Source organism: Pelodiscus sinensis, chromosome 2, assembly GCF_049634645.1.
Source record: "Pelodiscus sinensis isolate JC-2024 chromosome 2, ASM4963464v1, whole genome shotgun sequence".
Taxonomy (NCBI): domain Eukaryota; kingdom Metazoa; phylum Chordata; order Testudines; family Trionychidae; genus Pelodiscus; species Pelodiscus sinensis.
Genome location: NC_134712.1, coordinates 36,822,055 through 36,848,406, shown reverse-complemented (window position 1 = coordinate 36,848,406; position 26,352 = coordinate 36,822,055). Strand labels below are relative to the sequence as shown.

General features: G+C 42.6%; 1 protein-coding gene across 12 annotated transcripts in view; it reads left to right on the top strand.

The window, feature by feature from the left end:
* VPS13B (vacuolar protein sorting 13 homolog B) overlaps nucleotides 1–26,352 on the top strand; it is a 999,042-nt gene that overhangs the window by 209,004 nt on the left and 763,686 nt on the right. For 10 of the 12 annotated variants that reach the window (XR_012901295.1, XR_012901296.1, XR_012901297.1 and 7 more), the window contains 2 exons: nucleotides 13,416–13,610; nucleotides 17,071–17,195. Coding sequence is in view for 9 of the 12 variants with exons in the window: in XM_075920306.1 (XP_075776421.1) it covers nucleotides 13,416–13,610; nucleotides 17,071–17,195 (320 nt within the window). In the remaining 3 variants the exon portion in view is untranslated. Of the gene's footprint in view, nucleotides 1–13,415; nucleotides 13,611–17,070; nucleotides 17,196–19,929; nucleotides 20,016–26,352 lie in introns of those variants that run through there. The other 2 variants (XM_075920310.1, XM_075920307.1) reach the window with 2 other exon arrangements.

Genomic DNA, 26,352 nt, shown 5'->3' with positions numbered 1-26,352 from the left:
CAGAACTCCAGGGAGCCTTCCCTCTCCCTGCTAGTAACCCGTGGGCCCATGGCTAAGGCAGACTCCTTATCTCCTCTTCTTCTGCATGGTTTCTGGAAGTGGCTACCAGGTCCCTGTCTTGGCTGTTACGTGCAGGAGACTGTGCTGCCTCTGCCCAAGTGCTAGCTCTGCAGGTCCCATTGGCCACAAACTTGGAGTGGTGCCTGCATGCACAAAGGCAGCATGCAGAGCCTCCCTGGCTGCCCATGCAAAGAGCCACAGACATAGGTAGGTACTTCTGGGAACTATGGTAAGCACACTGGAAACCTGCACCACCACCTTCCCCCTGTCCAGAGCTCCCTCCCATGCCCAAACGTGCTCCTAGAGCCCATACTACTTCACGCTTAAAGTGCCAGCTCGGAGACCTTCCACCCTCCCCACCCCACATTCCAAACTTGCCTCAACTCAGTAAAAGTGCTGAGGGTGGGAGAGAACAAGTAACACAGGGAGCAGCGATGGAGTGAGTGGGGGGATGACAGTTTTGGAAAAGGGGCAGAACAAGTTCAAGCCTTAGTGAAGGGCAGAGCATCTGGTAAAACAGGGGTCCTCAATTTGCTAAAGTTGGAGAACTGCTTTGTTATGTTACTTAATTTGTATCTGTTTCTTGGCATTGGCTTTGATAATTAAAACTGTAGATCTGCAAGTTGGCTGGATCCAGATGGGAGAATCATCAAACCTAGTAGTTTGGACATTGTCTTTTACAACCTTTAAGTGTTTACTGTGGGATTGCTTATTTTGAGCTATAGTTTTGTTTCCTGCTTGCTTTTCCTTATAGACTCTTATACCAAATTATATATTTGTATAGCAAACATCTCTCTAACAGAGTCAATATACAGTATTCATAAATTATTACAGAGTAGGTCCACTTCTGTCAAATTCACATGCTAGGAAATGACAGCATGCAAACTTATTTTTCTTCAAGGGTACGTCTAAACTACATGGCTCCATCGACGGAGCCATGTAGATTTGTTGTTTTGGCAAAGTCAAATGAAGCCGCGATTTAAATGATCGCGGCTTCATTTAAATTTACATGGCTGCTGCGCTGAGCCGACAAACAGCTGATCGGCTGTTTGTCCGCTCAGCGCGCTAGTCTGGACGCTCCCCTGCCGACATCAAAGCCCTTTGTCGGCAGCCCCGGTAAACCTCATCCCACGAGGAATAACGGGGCTGCCGACAAAGGGCTTTGATGTTGGCAGGGGAGCATCCAGACTAGCGCGCTGAGCGGACAAACAGCCGATCAGCTGTTTGTCGGCTCAGCACGGCAGCCATGTAAATGTAAATGAAGCCGCGATCATTTAAATTGCGGCTTCATTTGACTTTGCCTATGTGTCTAATCTACATGCCTCTGCCGACAGAGGCATGTAGTCTAGACACAGCCCAAGAGACATCCCTTTGGGTGCTCTACAGCAGTGTTGGTGTGTCTCTGCGCTGGAAACTGGATTCTTCAGAGAAGTGTGTCTGAGGGACGTGCATGCATGGCGAGCAAGGTGTGTGGGTGGTGCATGGCACAACTGCACATGTGCGGCTACCCTCCCCTCAGTTTCTTATAATCCCCAGCTTAAGACCCCATCTCACCTCACTGCCCACCTGAGGAAGCAAGACATAATTATCTACTCTTATTTCGATGATTGCCTCATCAAGACAAGAACTGAGCATCATTCTTGTTGAAGTATTTAACTGGTCAGGGAATGCTTCCACTCTCTGGGTCAGTTAATAAACGAGACAAAATCAGTGTTCACACAGACACAATACATACAGTTCATTGGTGCACAGCTTGATTTGATAACCTTCATAGCCTCCCTGCTGCAAGACAGGTTCTGAAAGATCAGCTTGGTTCTCAAGCTGCGACTAAAGCCATGAGTCACAGCGCACGAATGTCTTCTGCTACTTGGCCATTTGGCATCATGCATCCTGGTCGTTCCAAATGCCCATCTCTTTGTGATGCCTTCAGGGTTAGTGCAGGAGAGTCTACAAGCCAAATCTTCACCCTCTCACCAAAACCCTCTCTCTCCCTCTGACAGTAAGAAGTGCAATACTATGGTGGACAACAACAGAGAACCTATGCATAGGTATGCACTTTCAGGCACATGAACCCACTGCAGTCATCACCACATTTGCCTCCCTCTCAGTATGGGAGGCTCACATAAGAGACTCCACAACTCAATGCATGTGGAAACCAACAGAATGGGTTCTTCACATCAATGTCCTGGAGCTCAGAGATGTACAGCTTGCCTGCAAATATTTCTTACCAGAGATTTCTGGAAAACATGTCAGAATATATCCCGACAACATTGCCTGCATGTTTTATATAAAAAGGCAAGATTTCTCTGTGTACCCACTCCAACTTCCTCCCCAAAGTCTGCTCATCCTTGAACATAAGAATGGCCATACTGAGTCAGACCAAAGGTCCGTCTAGCCGAGTATCCTGTCTGCTGACAGTGGGCAATGCCAGATTCCCCAAAGGGAGTGAAAATAAAAGGTAATCATCAACTGATCCCTCCCCTATCATCCATTTCTAGCTTCTGAGAAACAGAAGCTAGGGGTGCCATTCCTACCCATCCTAATAGCCATTGATGGACCTTATCCCCATGAATTTATCTAGTCCTTTTTTGAACCCTGTTAAAGTCCTGGCCTTCACAACCTCCTCTGGCAAGGAGTTCCACAGGTTGGTTGTGTGCTGCGTGAAGGAAAAACTTCCTTTGTTTGTATTAAACCTGCTACCTATTAATTTCATTTGGTGACACCCCCCCCCCCACTGCTTAAATTATGGGAATAAGTAAATGAATTTTCCTTATTCAATTTTCCACACCAGTCATGATTTTATAGATCTCTATCATATCCTCCCTTAGTCTCCTGTTTCTAAGCTGAAAAGTCCCAGTCTTTTTAATCTCTCTTCATATGGGACCCATTCCAAACCCCTTATCATTTTTGTTGCCCTTTTCTGAACCTTTTCCAATGCCAATATATCATTTTTGAGATGAGGCGACCACATCTGTATGCAGTATTCAAGATGTGGGTGTACTATTGTCACAGATCGTGGGGGCCCTGCATCCCTATCCGCAGTCACATCTGACTCTCAGCCAGCAGGTGGAACAGAAGTTTTATTGGTTCACAGGGACACAACATAGCTCAGACTTTTTGTTACAGGGACTAGGAGCCCATCTTGGGGCTCAGTACAGCCCATCTTGGGGAAAGGAGGGCCAGCAAGCGGGAGGGGGAAGAGAAGGGTGAGGTGAGGGAGCCGGCTTAAAAGTCAGTTCCTCCTAGCCCCGGCTTTGTGGGAGGTGTCAGGGGCACAGTAGTGGCGTTCCACCTTTGAAATGTACAAGAGTCAGTTATATTTACGTCTTGGACCAGATCCTGTGCTCCGCTTAGGACTAAATCAAGCATTGCCTCTCTCCTTGAAGGTCCCAGAACCAGCTGTTCCAAGAAGCGGTCATTTATGCTATCAAGAAATTTTATCTCTGCATCCCATCCTGAGGTGATATGTACCCAGTCAGTATGGGGTTAATTAAAATCCCCCGCCATTGTTGAATTTTTTATTTTAATAGCCTCTCTAATCTCCCTTAGCATTTGATAGTCACTATCCGTATCCTGGTCAGGTGTTCGTTAATATAGCCCTACTGCTACATCTTATTAGAGCATGGAATTACTATCCATAGAGATTCTATGGAACATTTTGGTTCAGTTAGGATTTTTACTTTATTTGATTCTACATTTTCTCTCATGTATGGTGCCCCTCCCCCACCAGCACAAGCTGTTCTGTCCTTCCAATATGTTTTGTATGACTATGCCCCTTGATTGTCCTTATTCCACCAAGTTTCTGTGATGCCTATTATATTAATATCCTTAAACACCAGACTTTCTGGTTCACACATCTTATTATTTAGACTTCTAGTGTTTGTCTATACGCACTTTAAAATGTGTCACGATTTATCTGTCTGCCATTTCCTGATGTTTTAGACTTTTTCATTTGATTCTTATCTTATCTTACCTATATTTTATCATTTTCCATCCTCTCTTCCTTACTAGAACATCGAGAATCTCTATTAATAGACCCTCCCCTAAGAGATGTCTCTGTCTAATCCAAGTGGTCTTCCTCACCCATCAGCTTTTCCCCCCAGCCATTAGTTTCAAAACTGCTCTACGGCCTTTTTAATGTTAAGTGCCAGCAATCTGGTTCCATTTTGGTTTAGGTGGAGCCTATCCTTCTTGTATAGGCTCCCCCTATCTAAAAAATTTCCCCAGTTTTAATAAATCTAAATTCCTCCTTCATATACCGTTGTCTCATCCACTCATTGAGATTCTGAAGTTCTGCCTGCCTACGTGGCCCTGCGTGTGGAACTGGCAGCATTTCAGAGAACGCTACCATAGAGGGCCTGGATTTAATTTCTTTTATAGCAACCTATATTTGTTGCCCTTTTCTGACATTTTTGCAGTGCATCAACAAGACTATTCACCTATCTGTTTTTTTCCCCCCAAGCCTTGTGCCAGCTTCTTCGAAGTACAAATACATACCCTCAATGTACGCAGTATGCTTTCTTTTTACCACTATAGAACAAGGTCCTTCTGAGCTTCGCCCAAACACTTTATCTCTATTGCAGAACGCAGTAAGGGATAGAAAATATCATCTAAAAGGTTATCACACTGGATGTCAGACTGCATAAAAATGTGTTCTCACCATAACCAATTGTCACCACCTACCTCAATTTGTGCCCATTCCACCAGGGCAGTAGCCACGTCAGTTGCCTACCTCCACAAGGTCCCCTTTGAAGATCCATATGCTTCTTCCACTTGGACCTCAGACCAAACTTTGCCAGGCACTATGACCTTTTGCAGGGACCTCTCTCTTCCATCAGAGTGGCCACAGCCTTACTGTGCACTGTTTACTTACCAGATTCAAAGTCCCTACCTTCATAGCATATATTGCTTGGCAATCACCTGCTGTGGAGCACCCACAAGGGCGTGTCTCTCTCAAAGAGGAGGTTACGCAGCTTTAGCAGTAATTGACGTTCTTTGAGATGAGTGTCCTTATGGGTACTCTACTACCCTCTCTTCCTCCCCGCTACTTCGGAGACCTTTTTATCAGGCTGGTTTTCTGGGTAGAGAAGGAACTGAGGGGACTGTGGCCATGTATGCTCTGTCGTGTCACACAAGGCCCGTGCACCCTTCTCGCTGCCCGTGCGCCCCCCGCCCCCCAAGGACTGCTGAAAGAATCCGGCCTGTGGCTCTGAGAGACACTGATACTTGCTTTAGAGCACGCACAGGGACACTCATCTTAAAGAACTTCAGTAACTGCTAAAGATGAGTAACCTCCTCATTTCCCTGTGCTATATGGAGGGTAGGTTCAAGGTATGAGCCTTCACCTCCGCAAGATGAGACTCCATACTCCCAGCCCCCTCACTCACTCCCCTGCCGAGACCCCACACCTCCACTCCTCCGAGACCCTGCATCTCCACTTCCCTCACTTATACCCCCCAAGCAGAGACCCCAAACCCCCAGCCTGCTCCTGCACCCTCCTCTGCTCTCTTGCACCCTACCCCCTTGCCAGACAATCTTCCCTGAGTCGTGAATATCTGCAGATATCTATGGATCTGCAGGGCTCTAATTATATTTTTTTTAAAAACATCAGCCACAGTGGCCAATGTATTTTCATCAGTACCCTTGTTGACTATACAACCTTGTCTGTGTGCTACTCAGTACTAAATGAAACCAGAAATTGTTTACTTATTAAAAAATTATGATGATATAATTAAAGATAGTGACATAGGGCATGAACAGACTGAGTTAAGCGTTTTCTAGGTTTTGAATGCTTGAATCTGACACCTTACAATGTTTCTTCAATATTTTTGTGTGGAATTTTCTAGGTGTTTTTCAGAGGAAAACTGAAAGAAATCAAAGACATTCTATTGTGTGCAACTCTTATTTAGCCCCAAAAGCATTGTCAAAAGGAATTAACCATGGAACTTGAGGTTCACTAGGCAGACCTCTTCCATTTGAGCTGAAGGAATAAACAGCAGTAATAGGCTGTTAATCTCCATGTAGGGGGGCCTCTGAGGAAACATGAGCAGGGGAGATGACTGAATGCCAGGTTGATGGAGAAAAAGAGAGGTCAGATGAGGAACTGGAGGCAAAAACCTGGGACTTTGTGGGCAAGGAGCTGGGGAGGGGGTGGGAACGGGCAGCATAAGAGTGACGGGAGGACTGGGAGGAGTAACCTTGAAGTTGTGAAACTGTGAGAGGTTACATAACGGAGAATGGGACAGGTATGGAGTGCCAGACAGACAGGTTGAGAAATTATTGGCAGAAGTGTCTGTACTCAATGGAGCAACCTCTTCTTTAGGAAAGCCCAGATTACTTAGTCTCACCATCCCTTCGCTGTCAGTAAATATCTGTGGGTATGTCTACACTACAGTGTTATTTTGAAATATCTTATTTCAAAATAGCTAATTCGAAATAAGTTATTTTGAAATAACGCATCTACACAAATGCATTTAGAAATAGTGTTTTGCTATTTCAAAATAGTGCATCCACACAGAGTGGATGCTGAATCGCATTTAAGGCCGGCTGGAACCAGGTCCGGCAAGGCATCAGGTCAAGAATTATTTTGTGTGGCTGTTGCCTGAAGCTGTCTGAGGTCTGTGCTTAAAGGGACCAATCCGGACAGCCGGTTCTCAGGTTTCCCTGCATGCTTGCTTACCTCGATGAGGGACAGCAAAGCATTTTCTCTGTGCATGCTCTGGTTGCCTTCACTCGGGACACCATAGCACTCTGCAACATGGAGCCAAAGCTGCCCCTGGGCACTCTGGTGCTTCTCTTGAACACGTTGCTGCGAACCTGGCTGCACTTTCTGCAGGCTGCCATCCGGGAGGTCCACTGGGGGGCTGCCAATATCTAGGAGGCCCTGCGAGAGAGCTTCCACCCTGAGGAGCACTGAGAGCCTCCCTGGTCTGCCATACTGGGGGCTTGTGCCTCATTCCTCCTTCATGTCCTTCCACTTACCCCTCCCTAATCCCCCTTCCTGATGTCAAATAAAATATATGTATTTTCATGAACACAAACTCTCTTTATTTAACAAAACTGGAGAGGGGGGAATGAAACTCTTGTGAGACTGGGGAAAGGAAGTGAGAGAGGGTGGGAGAGGGGAGGGGGAAACCTTGGAGGAGGGAGCTGGAAGGGGGAAGGAAGGGGAACAAAGGGGAGGGGAAGCTCAGGGCTCAGAGTTAGAGGGTCTCTCCGGACCAACTTGATTTTCATGGAAACCTGCTCCTGGATTTGCATGTGGCCTTTGGTGGCCAGGCTGGTAGCTATCCTGCCATAGACGTCCGCATTCCTTCCTCTAGTGCGGAGATCATGGATATTGGGGGCATCCCCCCGAACCGGAATAAGGTCCATGATCTCTGCCCTGGACCAGGAAGGCACCCTCCTTCTCCGGACCCTGGCAGGCTACTGGGAGCTGGCAGACTGCTCCTGGGGAGCGGTGGAGGGTTGGCTGCCAGTGGCTTGCTGCTCATGTTTTGGGGCCACTGGGTCAGGAGCAGTGACTGCTGGCTTTGGGTTGGCAGGCTTGGAGCTGGCACAGGCACTGTGGCCAGAGTGAACCCCTTTAAGGACTTTAGGGATGAGGGGAGGGAGAGGAGTGTTCTTGGTTGAGGCTGGAGTGGCCACCAGGGCACCCTGGGAAGGTTGGAGGTCCCTTATTTCGATATGTGTGTCTACACAGCGCTCATTTTGAAATAGCTATTTCAAATTTGGCGTTATTCCTCGTGGAATGAGGTTTACCAAATTCGAAATAAGCCCTCCGCTATTTCGAATTAATTTCGAAATAGCGGTTTGGTTGTATAGACTCTAGTAAAGTTATTTCGAAATAACTTTGCTGTGTAGACATACCCTGTGAAGCCCACTGAAAAGTTGTCTCATTTACTGCTGGTTCTGGTCCATGTAGAGCAGGAGCTGGCAAAATTGTATGGAGGGCCATGAATGCTCATAAAATTCAGGTTAGGATGTGAGCTCCTGCTTGGCTCTGGGATAGGGCCTCCAATGAGGAGTTCAGAGTGCAGGAGCAGGCTCAAGGCTTTGACTGAAGTTCAGAGAATGGGAAGGGGTCAGGGTTGGAGCACTGGATGGAGTGGGGACAGGGGTTCAAGCTCTAGGTTGCACTTTGTTCCACAAGCAGTTTCCAGAAGCATGTCTCTCTCCTGGCTGGCTCTTAAACAGAGTTATGGCCCCGTGGCTCTGTGTGCTGCCCTCCCGCTGCAGGGGAGGTGCTTGGGGTGGGAGCAGCGCATGGAGCCTTCTGGCTCCAATGTGTAGGATCCAGGGGGGAATGGGGTATGATGCTGCTTTTTGAAGCTGTGCGGAGCAAGGGAAGCCCCAGACTGTACTCCTCAGCAGGAGCTTGAGGGCTACATTAAAATGACTGATGGGCTAGATGTGGCTCGTGGGCTACAGTTTGTCTACCCCGACATAGAGAATGGCAACATATTATTGATATTGGTTATTCAGTTAGATCAAGTTGCAGAGATTTGTGTGGTGGATCTAAAGGTTCAAACGCTGCTGATGACCTATGTGGGTCAGTATAATTCAGAATGATAGAATACAGGTTTTTTTCCCCATTTCCTTTAGTAAAAACCTATGGCAATGCAAGTGGGCTGTGTCCATGAAAGTTCATGATACCATCTACATGTTTTGTTAGTCTTTAAAGTGCTACTAGACTATTTGTTTTTTTAAATTTACCAGAAAACCTGGTCTGTATCGGTTTCATACCACCCATATCACTGTGGTATCTGAGGGTATGGCTAGACTAAAAGTTTTTGTCAGAAAAAGGTATGCAAAATGCGCTCTGCATTTTGCGTACCTTTTTCCGATTCTTTTGTCAGAAGAGGCTTTTCTGACATTTGACCTGGCTAGACTGGGCCAAATGTTGGGGAAAAAATCCTCTTTTGGAAGCCCCCTTTTTCCTTGTAGAATGAGGAATTCAGGGACTTCTGAAGGAGCACGTTTGCTCTTCCACAAAAAAAAGCAGAAGAGCAAATGCATTCCCTGGACATGGCAGAGTTTTTTCAGGATACCTCTGAGGTATACCGAACCCTCCCCCCCCAGTATAGACATACCCTGTGTGCTTTCCAGAAATGCGTTAAACTACATGCGTTAAACTACATGCATATGTTTTTCACAGTGTTTGTTCTCTCATCTTCTCCGTAGATGGAGAAACATGTGCAGTGGAGTGTCCTTTTCTGGCAGGGTTTTATTTTAATTTAATTTTTTTTTTAAATATGTGGAACGGTAGCTGTGTGTCTATATTAGGAAAAGCAAAGTTAAGAAAGTGTGCCTTACCTTTAGAGTGGTAAAGTTTGTTATGAAACTTAATTCTTTTGTGAATTTATTGAATGCTGTTGGGATGCTTCTGGTGAAAGTTGTTTTTTATTATTGAATATTTCATTGTGTCAAAGGAATGTATTTGTCAACTACAGTATTTCGTTCTCGATCTTTAGATAATCTGTAGGTATCCTAGGCTCAACTCTTGGAGTGATTTGAAGAGAAAGTCCAGACCTTGAATTTGTTTGGAAGTCATTGTAAAGAATGGAGGCCAAGTGTCATATGTTGTGATAGTGCTAAAGGTTTCATCACCAGATATTGCATTGCTGTAATATAGCTGAGATGTGATGAATGGTGTGTCCACCAGAGTGGAATGAAGTCTCCCAGTCAACTGGAGATGGTAGAAAGTGTTACTTGCAACTATTGTTATGTGAGATACAAAATGTTACACACAACAGTTAGGAGATGCCAGAATTAAGGGTCCCTGGGCATTCTGTTCACAAGAGAAGGCAGGAGTCTTGTCAAAAATAAAGCATGCAGTCATGTAAATAAAAACTATTAAAATGCTGGCACAGAAGAGGGCTAAAGTAACGTTTTTTGGATACCTTAATTTGGCGTTTCTATACTTTTTATTGCTTCACTTTGTATTAATTTTCTAGTACAGGCAGTCCCCGAGTTACGCGGACCCGACTTACATCGGATCCGCAGTTACGAACGGGGATTTTCTCGCCCCGGAGGACTCGAGCGAGAAAAGCTCCGGGGTGAGAAAAGCTGCTCCCCGTCTCCCTGGTCTGCTGCGGGAGCCAGCAGACCAGGGAGACGGGGAGCAAAGTGGCGGAGGACCCGGGGCCGGACCCGCGGCCGCTTCCAGATCAGCTGGAAGCGCCGCGGGTCCGGCCCCGGGTCCTCGGCGGCTTTGCTCAGCGTCTCCCTGGTCTGCAGATGCTGAGCAAAGCGGTGGAGGACCCGGGGCCGGACCCGCGGCGCTTCCAGCGGGTCCGGCCCCGGGTCCTCCGCCACTTTGCTCCCAGTCTCCCTGGTCTGCTGGGAGGGGGGGGGGGGGAACGCAGCTAGTGCCCCCCCCAGCAGACCAGGGAGATGTGGAGCAAAGCCCGGGGCCTGTGGTAGAGCAGGTGGGGCGCTGCTGGTTGGTCCCGCAGCACCGCTCCTTGGCGCTACTGGACCAACCCGGCAGCACCCCAGCTGCTCAGCCCCAGGAGTCCTGATTCAGCCACTGCTGATCAGTTTTAGCAATGGCTGAATCAGGACACCTGGGGCAGAGCAGCTGGGGTGCTGCTGGGTTGGTCCAGTAGAGCCGAGGAGCGGCCGCGCTACTGGACCAACCCAGCAGCACCCCAGCTACTCTGCCCCAGGCGTCCCCAAGTTAGCCGCTGCTGAAACTGACCAGTGGCTGACTACAGGAAGCCCGAGGCAGAGTTGCTCTGCCCTGGGCTTCCTGGAATCAGCTGCTGATCAGTTTCAGCAGCAGCTGACTTGGGGACGCCTGGGGTTCTTAAGTTGAATCTGTATGTAAGTCAGAACTGGTGTCCAGATTCAGCGGCTGAATCTGGATGCCAGTTCCGACTTACATACAGATTCAACTTAAGAACAAACCTACAGTCCCTATCTTGTACGTAACCCGGGGACTGCCTGTAATTTACTTAATCAGACCACCTGAAATGTTATGTTCCATCCTTCACTTTTGGAATTGTTATCTTCACTCACATTGCTCTGGCCTGAATTCCTGGATGGTCCTGTACTGATAGCAGATTTAAGACCTGCTATCTCTTGAGATATCAAGCTTAGAAACAAGATCTATTAACACTAGAAAAAGGAGAGTCCCAAGTTTTTAATGGGAAACAGACTTACTTGCTTCTACTCTAGAGAGGGTCAAGAGATTGGACTTTAAACTACAACACTTTTCTGACTATCAAAGCTAATTTATAATTTTTGTTCTGTATGAGATCTTTACAGTTGGACTCATGGTGTTAAGTGTACCTGACTTTACTGGCTGAGGAATATAAAAAAATAGCATCAGTAAAGAAAGTAAAATTCTTGCAGCAGCATTTGTACTTGTAAATGTACTTATTTGAGTTGAGAGAATGGCTTGCTTGTAGTAAAGTCTCTTTTGAGTTATGTTGCCATCTCAAACTCAAGTTGGTAAAATTTTATAGGAGACCAATATGTATTCTCTAGAAACATTTAAACTTTATAATTCGGTATCAGTGTTCAAGACAACACTTTGTAGCATGTAATTTCTTATATACATTCTGAATTATATTTTACCCACATAGGTCATCAGCAGCGTTTGAACCTTTAGATCCACCACACAAATCTCTGCAACTTGATCTAACTGAGTAACCAATGCCAATAATATGTTGTCTTATAATTTCTTATGCTAAAGCTGAGATGGCCAAAGTGTGCAGTTCATGGGTGATGTGTTGTCCAGCATATATCGGAGTACTTTCTTCTTTAAAGACTCTCCACTAGTGATTTACAGTTAAATAAATTTGTTAATATTAATTGGTTGCTACATTTCCTTTTACTTTTTTGATGCTTTTGAAGTTTGATTAATACGCTCCTCTAATCCAATCTGTCGTTCAATGCTGACATTCATGGATATTATTCTAGATAAAGTGTTAAAGCCATTTGCTCAGTGTGACTTGAGGTGAACATTTGTCATGGATTTTTTTTAACAAAAATCATTGAGCAGTTATTGTAAATTTAATAGAAATCCTGGATTTAATAACTTTTGATTTAAAAAAAAAAAAAAAAGCTTTAGAAAATGAGGAGGAACAGTGTTAGTTGTAGTGGGTGGAAGGCAGGGACTGGAGGAGAATGCTACCTTGCACTCACCCCTCCGGAGTGGCTCCTGTGGTTCCTGTCCTTAGATTCACATCTCAGGTTTTGAAAAAGCTTAAAAAACAGCGAATAGTCTAGCAGTACCTTACAGACTAACCAAAAATAAAGATAGTGTGTGTGCTGCAGACTATTCGCTATTTTTTAAAAAAGTTTTTTGCAGCTACAGACTAACATGGCTACTTCTCTGAATGTTAGATTTTGATTAACATTTAATTGCACCCAACTTAGATTTTGGTGTCCCCTGACATACTCCCATCATACGGTCAGAACATTTTTCATATTTAGGATAATGAAGGCCTAATGGTTTGGTGGTAGATTCTTAGGTCTCTGTAAGTGTGATGGAAACTATGCTGATGAAGCTTGCTTCAATTCCTGTAGTTAGATCTTTTTAACTGTAGGAAGCTGTCAATCCATTTTAACCAAGATGCAGGTGTCTACGAGAAAAGCAACATCCAGGACAGATAGCAAACATTTCCATCAGAATTAACCAATAAAAACACACAACTGGAGTCCTTGAAGGTACTTTACCTATCTTACACCATATTCATTCTATAAGTAGTAATTTTGTGGCTTTTCCAGGGACCTTGAAAAACCCTAATCAGATTTTATTTGAAATGCTTCCAGTTTCTACTAGCTTTTATGTCAAATTTCTATTTATTTCATAAACACATTGGTGGATCAAAATAAACTTGATCACTTTTTACCCACTTTGATCATCTTTTTATAAAGGCTGCCTGCACAACACCATTACAATGAAAGGGATCTTTTTGTGTAGTGCTAATAGAGTAGCTCCTGTGACATGACACGTTCTGTGGTAGCTTAGGGAGGATGGTCACAGCTTGATACATTGTATTTCAAATTTTTAATTTTTGACAATTAAATGCATTATATTGTTGTAAATAGTAAAGATATCTGAACATTTATAAACACTGGATAGGGAAGAGTGGCGCAAAGATATTAGCATGAGTTGTTGGCATGGGCATTTTACTTTCAAGTGGCAAAGCAGTGGGTAAATAACCTTTTTATAGACTAGCATGCTGTATCTTGACATACTCTGTACATGAAACTTATTACAGGAAAATTATTTTAGAAGTGTTTCAGACTTTTAAAACATGTTATTGATAGAAATATGATGTCCTGCATCAGGGTATTGCATAAAAGTTTGCCTTTAGAATATTTTTTCTTTTTCTTTCTAGAGTTCATGTGGTTTGTTAAACGCTATAAGCTTCCAGCCTTTAAGGCCTTTGCCTGCTATTAGAATATTGGTGGACAAAATTAACCTGGAACATTCTGTGCCAATGTACGCTGAACAACTTGTGCAAACGGTCAGCAGCCTTAGCCAGCCTTCTGATAACCTGCTTCATTACTGTTATGCACACTGCTACCTTAAGGTAAAAGAAAATATGAATTGTATTTATTATTTAAGAACATGGAAAGAATTAATGCAAATATCTCTCAAGGTCCCTTCCAGTTCTGTGAGATATGAGAGAGGTATACCTCCTTGTTGCTGTGTTGTCATCTGCTCTTCACTCAGCTCCCCTCATTCCACGAGAAATACCACTTAATTCGATTTAGGGCTTTATTCTGGAATCCCGTTTCACTGCCGTATTTAGACGTGGGCTGTTACTTTGGGCTAGTCAATTTTTAAAATGGCGACCGGGTGGGAACATGCAAATCAAATTCTGGTCACCCTCATTAGCCTCCCTAGATCGATCTAGGGGGCTAGTGTAGACGTACCCTCTCTCTCTCTCTCTCTCTCTCTCTCTCTCTCTCAAGTTTTAATGCTGATGACCCATTCAACCCCTTAACTCTGTTTCCTGACCGTGTGGTCTTCATTTGACCTCCAGCCCCGCTTCAGTTCTCTCTCTCACCGAAAGGACCATTCACTTGTCCTGATCTTTAGCAAGCACAGCTCTGTTGTTTATCTCTCTGTTGCTGACTTCCCCCTGTCTGGCAATTACATGACATCTTTCAACATCATTTGTTAGTCTCTCTGACCACCAAAAAAGCATGTCACTGAGTCTTTCTGTGACTTTATCAGAATTGGATGACTTCTCATATGCTCTCAGTATTCTCTTCTCTTCCTCTTTCTCCATCAATTTGTTGTTGATTCTCTCCATTTTGCACTCTTTTATATCCACCCTTCACTCTCTTGCTCATCTCTCATATCAAGTGGAGTGAACAATCTCAAGGTCTGCCTTGCTACCTCCACCTTGGTTCATCATCAACAATATTTTCTCTGCTCTTGTCTGATGCTGAAGAGAATTTCTGATGGAAATCCCAGACCAGCCTGAAATTCCTCCATTACAAATTTGTTTTCTCTGATAAGAGGCAGCCAAGGGTGTGTGTGCATATAGTCGTTAGGATTAACCAATAAGCCCAAATTTATCGGTTAATCATGTAAACAACTACATACTAATATCCCCACTTTCTGCAGCTGCTGTCTGGAGTACCTATTTTCCATTTCTATCTTAGACTCTGCAGTCTTTCTTCTCACATCTTCTCCTTTGCTAAAACTGCTGTCATCAAAGGCTCAATTCACCTTTTTCTAGCCAAAGCATAGAATTATTATTCCATCCTCATCCTTCATAATCTGTCAGTCACCTTCAACACAGTTGACCATGCTTTTTTTGTAGAAATCTTATTTTCCCTTAAGTTATATAATTGTTTTTTCTTACATCTCTAATCACTCCTTCTAGATGTCCTTGATCCCCTTGTCTGTATAATGTCATCCATCAACATAAATCCAGCTGCCACCTCTGTGCTGCTAATTCACAGATCTCTATCTCCGTCCAGCCAAATTAAAATCTCAGCCTGCCTCTCTGATGTCTCCTCATGTATATCTAGCTGTCAGGTCAAGTTCCGCATAGCTTAACTGGGACTCGTAATAGTCTTCCTTCTCCCAAGTCTTCTTTCTTGTCCTTGATTGCTGTGGACAATATTTTCATCCTGCCTTTTGTTCAGCCCATAACTGAGCTGTCATGGTTGACTCAGACTTCTTTCTGGGGCCTCACATCCACGCTATACCTAAATGTTGCTGATTCATTCTGTATAAGGTCTCTAGGATACAGCCTTTCCATCTATCCAGATAGTTAAAACTCTTGACAAGGTTGATAGAATCATAGAATAATAGGACTGGAAGGGACCTCGAGAGGTCATCGAGTCCAGCCCCCCGCCCTCAAGGCAGGACCAAGCTCCGTCTACACCATCCCTGACAGATGTCTATCTAACCTGTTCTTAAATATCTCCAGAGAGGCAGATTCCACCACTTCCCTTGGCAATTTATTCCAATATTTGACCACCCTGACAGTTAGGAATTTTTTCCTAATGTCCAATCTAAACCTCCCCTGCTGCACTTTAAGCCCATTACTCCTTGTCCTGTCCTCAGAAACCAAGAGGAACAAATTTTCTCCTTCCTCCTTGTGACACCCTTTTAGATATTTGAAAACTGCTATCATGTCCCCCCTTAATCTTCTTTTTTCCAAACTAAACAAGCCCAGTTCATGAAGCCTGGCTTCATAGGTCATGTTCTCTAAACCTTTAATCATTCTTGTCGCTCTTCTCTGTACCCTTTCCAGTTTCTCCACATCTTTCTTGAAATTTGGCGCCCAGAACTGGACACAGTACTCCAGCTGAGGCCTAACTAGTGCAGAGTAGAGCGGCAGAATGACTTCACGAGTTTTGCTTACAACACACCTGTTGATACAACCTAGAATCATATTTGCTTTTTTTGCAACAGCATCACACTGTTGACTCATATTCAACTTGTGGTCCACTATGACCCCTAGATCCCTTTCCGCCATGCTCCTTCCTAGACAGTCGCTTCCCATCTTGTATGTATGGAACTGATTGTTCCTTCCTAAGTGGAGCACTTTGCATTTCTCTTTATTAAACCTCATCCTGTTTACCTCTGACCATTTCTCTAACTTGCTAAGGTCATTTTGAATTATGTCCCTATCCTCCAAAGAAGTTGCAACCCCACCCAGTTTGGTATCATCCGCAAACTTAATAAGCGTACTCTCTATCCCAATATCTACATCATTGATGAAGATATTGAACAGTACGGGTCCCAAAACAGACCCTTGAGGAACTCCACTTGTTATCCCTTTCCAGCAGGATTTAGAACCGTTAACAACAACTCTCTGACTACGGTTATCCAGCCAATTATGCACCCACCTTATCGTGGCCCTATCTAAGTTATATTTGCCTAGTTTATCAATAAGAATATCATGCGACACCGTATCAAATGCCTTACTAAAGTCTAGGTATATGACATCCACCGCTTCTCCCTTATCCACAAGGCTCGTTATCTTATCAAAGAAAGCTATCAGATTAGTTTGGCATGACTTGTTCTTCACAAACCCATGCTGGCTATTCCCTATCACTTTATTACCTTCCAAGTGTTTGCATATGATTTCCTTAATTACCTGCTCTATTATCTTCCCTGGGACAGACGTTAAACTGACCGGTCTGTAGTTTCCTGGGTTGTTCTTATTCCCCTTTTTATAGATGGGCATGTTATCATGTTATCATGTTGTATGTTGAAGACTACAATATCTTCTTCTCTTTGGCCTTGACAAATAAATCAAGTCTTTCCCCCCTCATACCCATTCAGTATACTGTTGCAAAGATAATTATCTGGACTCTCACTTTGAAAATGTCACTTTTCTCTTTGTGTTCCTCCACTGTTTCCTCCTCCTACAGTGTGTCAAACATAATCCACTTGTCTCCACTTTCGAGCCTACCTCCCCCATACCAATTATTGTGAAGAAAATTGAAACTGGTAGATCTAATCTTATGCTTCTTAAATCTTATATCAGTTATATAGTTGGACCTTTTTTCTTGTTTCAGATATTTGGTTTTCAGGCAGGACTGACTTCTTTGGACATTAGAGGATCATACTGTTTACCTACTTCAATTATCCCTTCTTTCAGTACTGCTGTTTATGGCAAACTGCTTAAATTTCCCAAATATTGGTGAGTATTAAATTTACAATATGAAATAATAACAAATCATCTTTCACTTTATTTTTGTGTTATACTTATTGACTTAGGTTAAAGATAAATGGCATTTTATTAAGTGTAGTACCATATTTATCTGTAGGCCTTTTTGTTTCTTTTAGAATATATTATATTATATAGTCTGTTGTCTTCAATAACTTTTAGGTGAGGATGTAGCTGTTAATTGGTATTGTAAGCTGTTTGTTGAATGAATTAAAGTTGGGGGCAAGTTGGGCTAGTGAGAGACCCTCTTTCATCTGAGTGGGCTGCAAGTTTGTCAATCAAGATAGTCTCTTGAAACAGAGTAGTATGGTAACTGTACTTGTATACCTATAATTTGTAGTGTGTGCCGACTGAAACATAGCAGTCCTTTGGAGGAAGACTGCTCTCACAATGTTGTGTGCAATATGCTCTTGCTTTAAGAACATGTCACTTAGGTTTTTTTCCTACTGGTATTACCAATGTGGACAAAATCTAGCAGTATTTGGGAACCCTGTGCATGGGCAATGCTAAACAAAATGTCTCCTGGGCTGCACATAGAACCCCGATGGACCACATGTGGCCCTTGGGCTGCAGGATGTCCACCACTGCATTAAAGGAACAAGCTACAGAAGCTTATAGCAAATATTTTGCTTGAAAAACTAATGGAAGTCTTATGGACCAGTTCTTCTTTGAGTGCTGGTCTTTTAGGTGTTTCATACATGGATGTTGTAGCAAAGCTTCCACTATTCCCTGTGGGTCCTGTGCTTCTGATGGACAATGTTTGCCTCAGAGACTTGATGGGACCCTCCACACAGTTTCTTCTTTTTCTAGAGGCAAAGATTACAGCCTATTAAGCCATACTCATTATAGGCTAGTCCACAGTTTGGGGTGAAAACCCTTCTGTAATCTTGGTCTCCCTTCTCGGGGCAGACTCTGTAATGGTGTGGGGGCAGGGTTGGGGGAACCTGGGCCTGTCCACTGCTGGTTCCAGCCCAGGAACCCTAAGTCAGTAGCAACGGACAGGGTTACTTTTACTCCCCATCTGGCAGCTTTTTCCTTGGGCCACTTCCCCAAAAAATCCCTCCTTGTACTTTTCCTCTGGTACCTGAACAAGTCAGTCCTCAGCTCACACACACACAGTTCTCTAGCAACTAACTTCCTCCTCCCAGTCCTTCACTCTTTTCCTTCCCCTTTCCTTACCTGGGGGAAACCTTTTAAAGCAGACCGACAGGCTTTAATTCAGGGATGGGGAACCTAAGGCCCAGAGGCCACATCTCGCCCCCAGCTTGCCTGGATCCAGCCCCAAAGGCTCAAGGCTCCCCTCTCGCAGCATTGGGGAGCCTATGCTAGTGCTCCAGCTGCCCCCCACCCCTAATGGGCTTGGGGTACACAAAATGTACTAGCCTGGGCCCCTCTAGGCTCTGGTGTAAAGGGGGGAATGTGGGGAGTGTCTTTCTCCTCAGTTGGGGGCGACATCGGAGAAAGCTTGATTGGGTTTTTTTTGCTTCTCACTTGTGTGCAGCCACTGATGGATTTTTTTGTATGTCAGTGGCCCCCAACCCAGAAGAGTTTCCCCACCCCTGCTCTAATTGGCTGTAGGTGTCTTATTAGCATATAGCTTCAGGCAAGCAATTAACTAGCCTCGTGTCTGCTTCCTTGATTACATTGCAGCAGACTCTAGCACTTTATTCAGGGAAGAGAAAACTATCTAGAGTCCTGCATACTTACCCTCCATTAGTGTGTGGCCACCAGCTGGTCTCAGTCGGTTACAATATGCATGAACACCATGCACCTGAGTTCAGAGATTTGTAGCGAGTAGTGTCTATTGGTCTGTACCCACACATTTGCTCCCCTCGTACTCTGAACCAATGGCATAGGGAGCAGTATGGACTAACCCCTCTCCAGTTCTTCCTTGTTGCTGCTTGTCCTGATCTGGAATCATGTGCCTGTAGATATTTAAGTGGGTCACTCCAGTCAGGAGGTCCAGTTGGGGACTCTTTTTGCTCCATCTTCTGGCAGCCTTTGGGATGTGTGTCAACAAAGAAGAGTCAAGATTGACTCCCTTAAGACTATGCAATTTATAAGAGTGAACCTAGATTTGACCTCAACAAGGGCATGCTTCCCTACAGAAATATTCAAGAACATGAACAATTTGATAGGACAAGTCTCTTTCATACCATAAGCTCTGTTAGTCTACCTTTTCCTACAAGGCTAAATTATATTGTGTACTTATGTAACACCGTTTGCCAACACCTATTTTGCTTACAAGTCTGACTCTGCTCCATTTACCTACCAAACAGAGACCACATAAACACCAGAATAACAATAGTCATCTTGCCTGGTGGATGAACCTTTGGGAGTTCCTTTTACCACATCCCCAGCAGATATGACTTATCACAAAGGCATCTCTTACTGAGCAGCAGAACTAGACATTCATACCACAAAAGTAATTTGGCCTCCTTTGTGAAGCTATAAATACACATCTACCTATGAGAACTGAGAGCAGGTCAACTACCTTGCAATGTATTCTTCCCACCAAGTTCCCACCATGTCCAAATAATGTCGGACAGCATGGCAACTCTTTTACATAAACAAAGTGGAAGAAAATCCCCTGTCTGAAGCAATTAATTTATGGAATTGGTGTATCAGAAACCTCAAATGTCTTGGCTACCTGCCTGCCAGGTGCACAGAATTCTCTAGAAGATTCTCAGCAGGCATTTCTCCACAGATCATGAATGGGAGATACACAGTTCCATATTGAATGATACACGAAGTGAGGAATTCCTTCTTGGGATCTGTTCTCATCCGAAATGAGTATGTATTTCACCATTTACTGCTCTAGAGCAGATGTGGGAAATATCTGTAGGGGCACTGGTGAGGCCACATCTGGAGTATTGTGTCCAATTCTGGGCTCTCCTTTACAGAAAGGATGTGGACACATTGGAGAGAGTCTAGCGGCGGGCAACAAAAATTATTAGGGGGTTGGAGCACATTAATTACGAGGAGAGGCTGAGGGATTTGGGATTATTTAGTCTTCAGAAGAGAAGAGTGAGGGGAGATTTGATAGCAGCCTTTAACTACCTGAAGGGGGGTTCCAAAGAGGAAGAAAAGAGGCTGTTCTCTTTGGTGACAGATGACACAACGAGGAACAATGATCTCAAGTGCCAATAGGGGCGGTCTAGGCTGGATATTCCCCTAGGAGAGTGGTGAAGCACTGGAATGGGTTACCTAGGGAGGTGGTGGAATCTCCATCTCTAGAAGTTTTTAAGTCTCAGCTTGACACAGCCATGGCGGGGATGATTTATTTGGGATTGGTCCTGCTTTTAGCAGGGGGTTGCACTCAATGACTTCCTGTGGTCTCTTCCAACCCTGTGATTCTATGATTCTGTTATACTGGACAGGCTTGATCCACATTAAGGATGTTAAATGTAGATTAATACCAACTATTTGATTAGTTGATTATTTCCATACACTACTTGACTAGTCAATAAGGGTGCCTACACTTTTGCTCCCTGCTTTTGAAATGTACAAGAGCCCCGTTCTTGCTACATTTCCATAGCAAAAGTGCCTTGGGGAGCATGGAGCAAGCGGGGGATTCAAGTAGCCCCCCACTGGCCCCGTGCTCCCTTCTTATGAAATGTACAAGAGCCCCATTCTTGCTACATTTCCATAGCGGAAGTGCCTTGGGGAACATGCAGTGAGCGGGGGATTCAAGTAGTCCCCCACTGATGCTGTGCTCCCTGCTTGTGAAATGTACAAGAGCCCCATTCTTGCTACATTCAAAGGTGGAAGGGCTACCAGTTCCCTGCTGTGCCTCTGCCCCCTCATAGAGATTGTGCTAGGGGCAACCAACTTTTAAGCCAGCTCCCCCCCCCCCGCACCCCCATTGCCTCTCTGCTGCCTATATCAGAATGTGGGGGGAAGCAACTAGTCGAGTCACTAGTCGCTTATATCCCAAGTCCACATACGCCTTTCCTCCCATTCTCCTGTAGAGCCCTGTGCAGATAGAAAATTAGTATCTGCATCTGCAAAATCTATTTGCAGATATGTGCTACTATAGCCATGCATATAAAATAGCTATCTGCAAATTTGCAATGCTCTATCCATCTGCTTCCAGAAGTTCTGTGGAAGATTCACTATAAGACCTTATCTATATTTACCAAGCGATTGACACTCGAGAGATCAATTTTCCGGGGTTTGATTTAGTGAGTCAAGTAAGGACCTGCTAAATCAGATGCTGAGGGCATCACCAGTGATTCAAGTACTCCTCAGAGTCACGAGGAGTGAGTGAAGTTGGCAGAATTTCTCCCATCGACCTTCTACTGTGGGGTTACCCCATAAAATTGATTTAAGGTATGTTGATTCCAGTTACGTGATTATCATAGCTGGATTTGGGTATCTTAAATTGATTTGCTCCCCCAGTGTAGACATGACCGTACATTGCTCAGATCATTCTTATAGCAGGCAGCTCACAACACAATTCTGATTTCTGAACCTTCTGCAAAGTTAGCCTGTCCTCTCATCCGTTTCCATCACTCCCCAGATGTACTAACTAGGAAGAACAGAAAGATCAGACATCCCAACTCTGTCCCCTGTTTAAGTGGGCAGGCCGTTATGTGTTTTATCAATTAAAATAAGAAAGATTCCATGGGAAAATGTTTTCTGACTATTTGGAGGCATTTCATAATTAATCCTGTCCAGACTCTACAGATATCCTTGGTATTTTAGATTATCTCATGTCCCTGAATATTTCAAGACTTTTCATTAGTTAACTATAGTTCCTTCTAGCAGCAGTCAGTGCCTTCCATCCTCTAGTAGAAGGATGCTTTGTTTTTATTCATCCATTAAGAATAAATTCCTAATGTTCCTTGTTAAGATGTACCCACAGGTGATGAAATCTGCACCACAATGAAACTTCAACCTTATGCTGTCAGCACTTAGCAGAATACCATTTTAACCACTGGTCACATGTTTTACGTCTCATCTTTCCATGAAAGCTGCCTTTTGAGTTGTTCTCATGTCAGCTAAAAGGGTGAACAAACTGGGAATGCTCATGGTTGACCCATCATACACTATTTTTAATACACTTTCACCCAAAATTAGTCCCTAAAGTGATTTCTGAGTTTCACATAAATCAATCTAACGACTTGATGTTAGTCTTCCCAAAACTTTATAGTTCTAATCAGGAGAGAGTACTTCGCTTTCTGGACCTCAGATGGGGTCTGGCATTCTACCTGCTGAGGACAAAACCAATTAGAAAATCACGAAGACTATTTGTTGCTATAGTGGAACAGTCATGAGGGCAAGCATTATCTTCTCAGTGACACTCTAAATGGATCTCTGGCTGCATCATTCTGTGTTACCAATTAGTATATGTTCCTTCACTGGCTGGAGTAAAAGTCCATTCCACTAGGGCACAAGCAGCCTCAAGAACATCTCTTCAAGAGATATCTTCGAGGCATAGCCACCTAGATCTCCCTCCATGCATTCACCCAGTTTTACCCATTAGTTCAAGCCTCCTCTGTAGAACAGTAGGGACTGCAGTATTGCAGCTAACTGAGGAACTAAGGGAGAAATGTCCTTGAATGCTGGCTAGCTGTATGCCATATTGGGAGCTGTGTGTGCTTAGTCAGGACAAACTGCTATTGCAGTTCCCTGGTAGACAACACAAGGGTACATAGTGAAGTACCCATTGGGGGCTCATCTTGAAAATCATCATTACTGCACAAAATAAGTAATTTCTTCCCATTTTTTCTGGAATGAATAGCAAAGATAGAGTTGATATCAATTTTAATATGTTTAACTGAAGATCTGTATTTTACCTTTTGAAACAAAATAGTGCAATAATCTGTAATCTTGCTACGCAAATTAGGTTTTGTGTTTAAAATAGTATGCTGTAGAAAAATTATTTTTGTTAAAAAAAATTCAATTAAATATGGGATTTGGCCTGTCATAACAGAAGTTGTCAGGTATTCCCTTTGGTTCTTTTCTATACTTAGAATGAAAGTCTTCTCCTTGAGTAGCATTATTAAAAAAGAAGCAGAAATCGGGGCAAGAAAAGTTAGCGTAGTAAAAATGCTGCCATCACATTTAATCTTTTCTACGCATTAAAGGGAAACATTTACACTTAGTGTTCTGTCCCATTTATGTTTATGAAACATAGATTCTGTTCATATATAATGCCACACTGGAATATAATATTTACTATTGATAGCTGCACTAAGTTACCTTAAAAAGATGGATAATTTTATTTTAACATAATCAGTATACCACCAGGTGGTGGTAGATTAATTTTTAATCATATTTTCCATTGATACTTCATAAAAACACCTAATAATTTATGTGAAGTAGCATGCTGATCTTTCATTTTGTTGATGAAATACTTTATTATGGTAATTTAGAAGTGATGTAAATTGTCAACAGTGATGAAGAATACTTTAGTCATTAATATGAGGATAAATAAACTTTTTTCACTCATAATCATGGAATCATAGAATCTTAGGGCTAGAAGAGACCTCAGGAGGTCATTGCATTGTTTTGAAATGTTTGGGCATATGTGCTGAATGAAATTTTAAAATGATCTAATTCTTTTCAAGATTTCAGCAGTGAAAATCTGTCAGTAGGCAAGCTACGCATTACTATTTAACAATATATGTCTTTGTGCATATTCTGGCTTCTTATATTGTTCTTTTATAAATGTGTACACTGTAAGTTACTTTATGCGATTCAGCATTATAAATTCCCTAGGCAGGAGAAAAATCTTAATAGGCTATTAACAAAAGAGAAAATTAATAATTTAACCAAAAATATTGTGCTGCTGTAGTGTGAGAAAACATGTATCTACATTTGCTAACATAACTTATAACCCAAACAATCTATAACTTATTACTACATTTTAAAATTATGTTAATAGTGAGTTTGAGCATTTGTGTTTAAAGTATAATGTTTTTGTAGATGTTTAAAAATATAAATGTATTTCACAATCTTAATAAGATAAAACTAACTTATGCAAACAATTTATCTAAACTAAGTAGCACCAAAGCGTAATAATAAAAAATATAAATGAGTACAGCAGCAGCCTGCTTAAATGAAGTGTAGTTTGAAGTGAATAAAACTCCAGATGAAATGCATCAAATAGCACTTGAACTAAATTGAAATCAGCATGAGGACTGAGAACTTCATTGAAGTTATGTACTGAGTGAGAATTAGTCTGGTAGAATGACCTGGTAATGTCATTAAGCTTCAAATCGTTTCTCCCCCCCCCCCCCTTCAAAATTATACCACCTGCTTTATTTGGATTTTTAGATTTCACATTCCAGAATTTCTTAAAGTACACACATCTGATGCTACATATGTTCTGTTTCTTGGGAGAAAATATACACCATAGACCAGAGCTTTTAAAAACAAAGACATTTTATGAACTGTTATGGAATCCTTTAGGTAGTATGTTTTCAGTTAGCAGCGAAAATGTCAACTTTATTTCTAACATAAATCAACCGAATAGTTTTCATTTTTCTTGTTTCAAAATAAAAAATCCAAAACTGTATACTAACTGTATACAGTATATGGCAATTTAGCTATATTTTAATTTTAAAATTTAGTTGAGAAACCTAGGTGCCATGTGATAGATGAAAGCAAATTAGTTCTCCCTGTCCTTCCATAAAGATGTTGACAACAGTTTATCATTTAAACAAGTGATATCTTTTTTTGTTTACTAGTTTGGTGTTTTAATATAAATTAATACGTGGGCATGATTCAAAGAGATTTGCTCAGAGCAAATAGTTTAATATGTTACTGACTACATTTTAAATTCCTGTATTTGTAAGTTAATTTTATAATTAAAATAATTAAAAAATATGTATTCTATGTCATTGTTCACAACGACAGGAACCTAGAAAATACAGTGTTATATATGTGTTTTATAACTAATTTATGCAATGTTGCATAACAGGCTATTAAAGAGCTTTCAGACAAATGTTTAGAAGCAACTGAAAAATTAACAGATTATGGCTTGAAAGACATGCTGACTAATAATAATACTTAATGCAAAACAGAAATCTTGAGAGAATTACCTGGTTTTTGTTTTTTCATTTTTCTTTTGTCTACAATTTATTTTTCCGCATATGAGGTAACTGGGTACAGGGCAGGTTAGTACTGTGACTCATTATCACCATCATCACTTTGTTGTTCTGCCTATGAATGTTTGTTAAGGTTCATGTGGTACTAAAGATTAGATTTGTGACAATTCTGATTTTTGTTTTTGTTGGTTTTTTAATATCTGAGCTGATACACAGATTTTTTTAACTGTATATCTTGAGGTAGATTCGGTTGAGGTCATATGTCATTTGTATTATTATTTTCTCCTCTGCACATTCCCATGCTTGGGCTGCACTATGAATGCAGTATGGACTAATTTAAACTGCTTGTACCAGTGTCAGTTGGAATATCCTCAAACTGCCCCTTTACATTCCTGGGAAATGTGATTTATCTGGAGGGCGAAAATATAAGAGGACAGGTTGAATGAGTCACCTCAGTTCCTTCCAGCTGTGGTGGTAAGTGGATGAGGAGCTTCTCTGGGTTTAGTCTTTTTTGGAACTGTATATTTTAGCTATATCTAGTTAGTGTAATCCAGGTTAGTGTTAGTATAGTGCTCTGTTTCATGCATTTCTTCTTTTGTTTGAGACGATTATGTTGCCTTGGCATGTGGTCCTTGAGGAACAAAAAGCAAAGAAAGTATGTTTAAATGATTGTGCCACTGCCCCTGCTTGGTGCCTGGCCTGTGAGGGCAAAGCCTTTTCTGCAGACATTGTTCAGTTTTTCATCCCAAGACCAAGAAAAGAGTGACAAAATAAATTCTAAGCAGTGCTGCTTTAGGAAGTATTAACATTAAAGCCTTCTGATTCTGAGACACAAGATTTCATTAATGCTTAGAGACCTACTTCAGCTCCAAATTCTCACAGAGGTAAATCTGCTTGGTCAATGCAACCCTATAAGGAAATAAAAAGGGCATGTATCCAGTAAATTGGTGCATGTTAAGCTGGGTTGCTCCAGCAGATTTTCACTAATTGTCCATGTAGACCATACTGTTGCAGACGAAAAGATTCAGTAGGTACTAAAATGCTATATAGATAATTCCTACATTACAGAATCA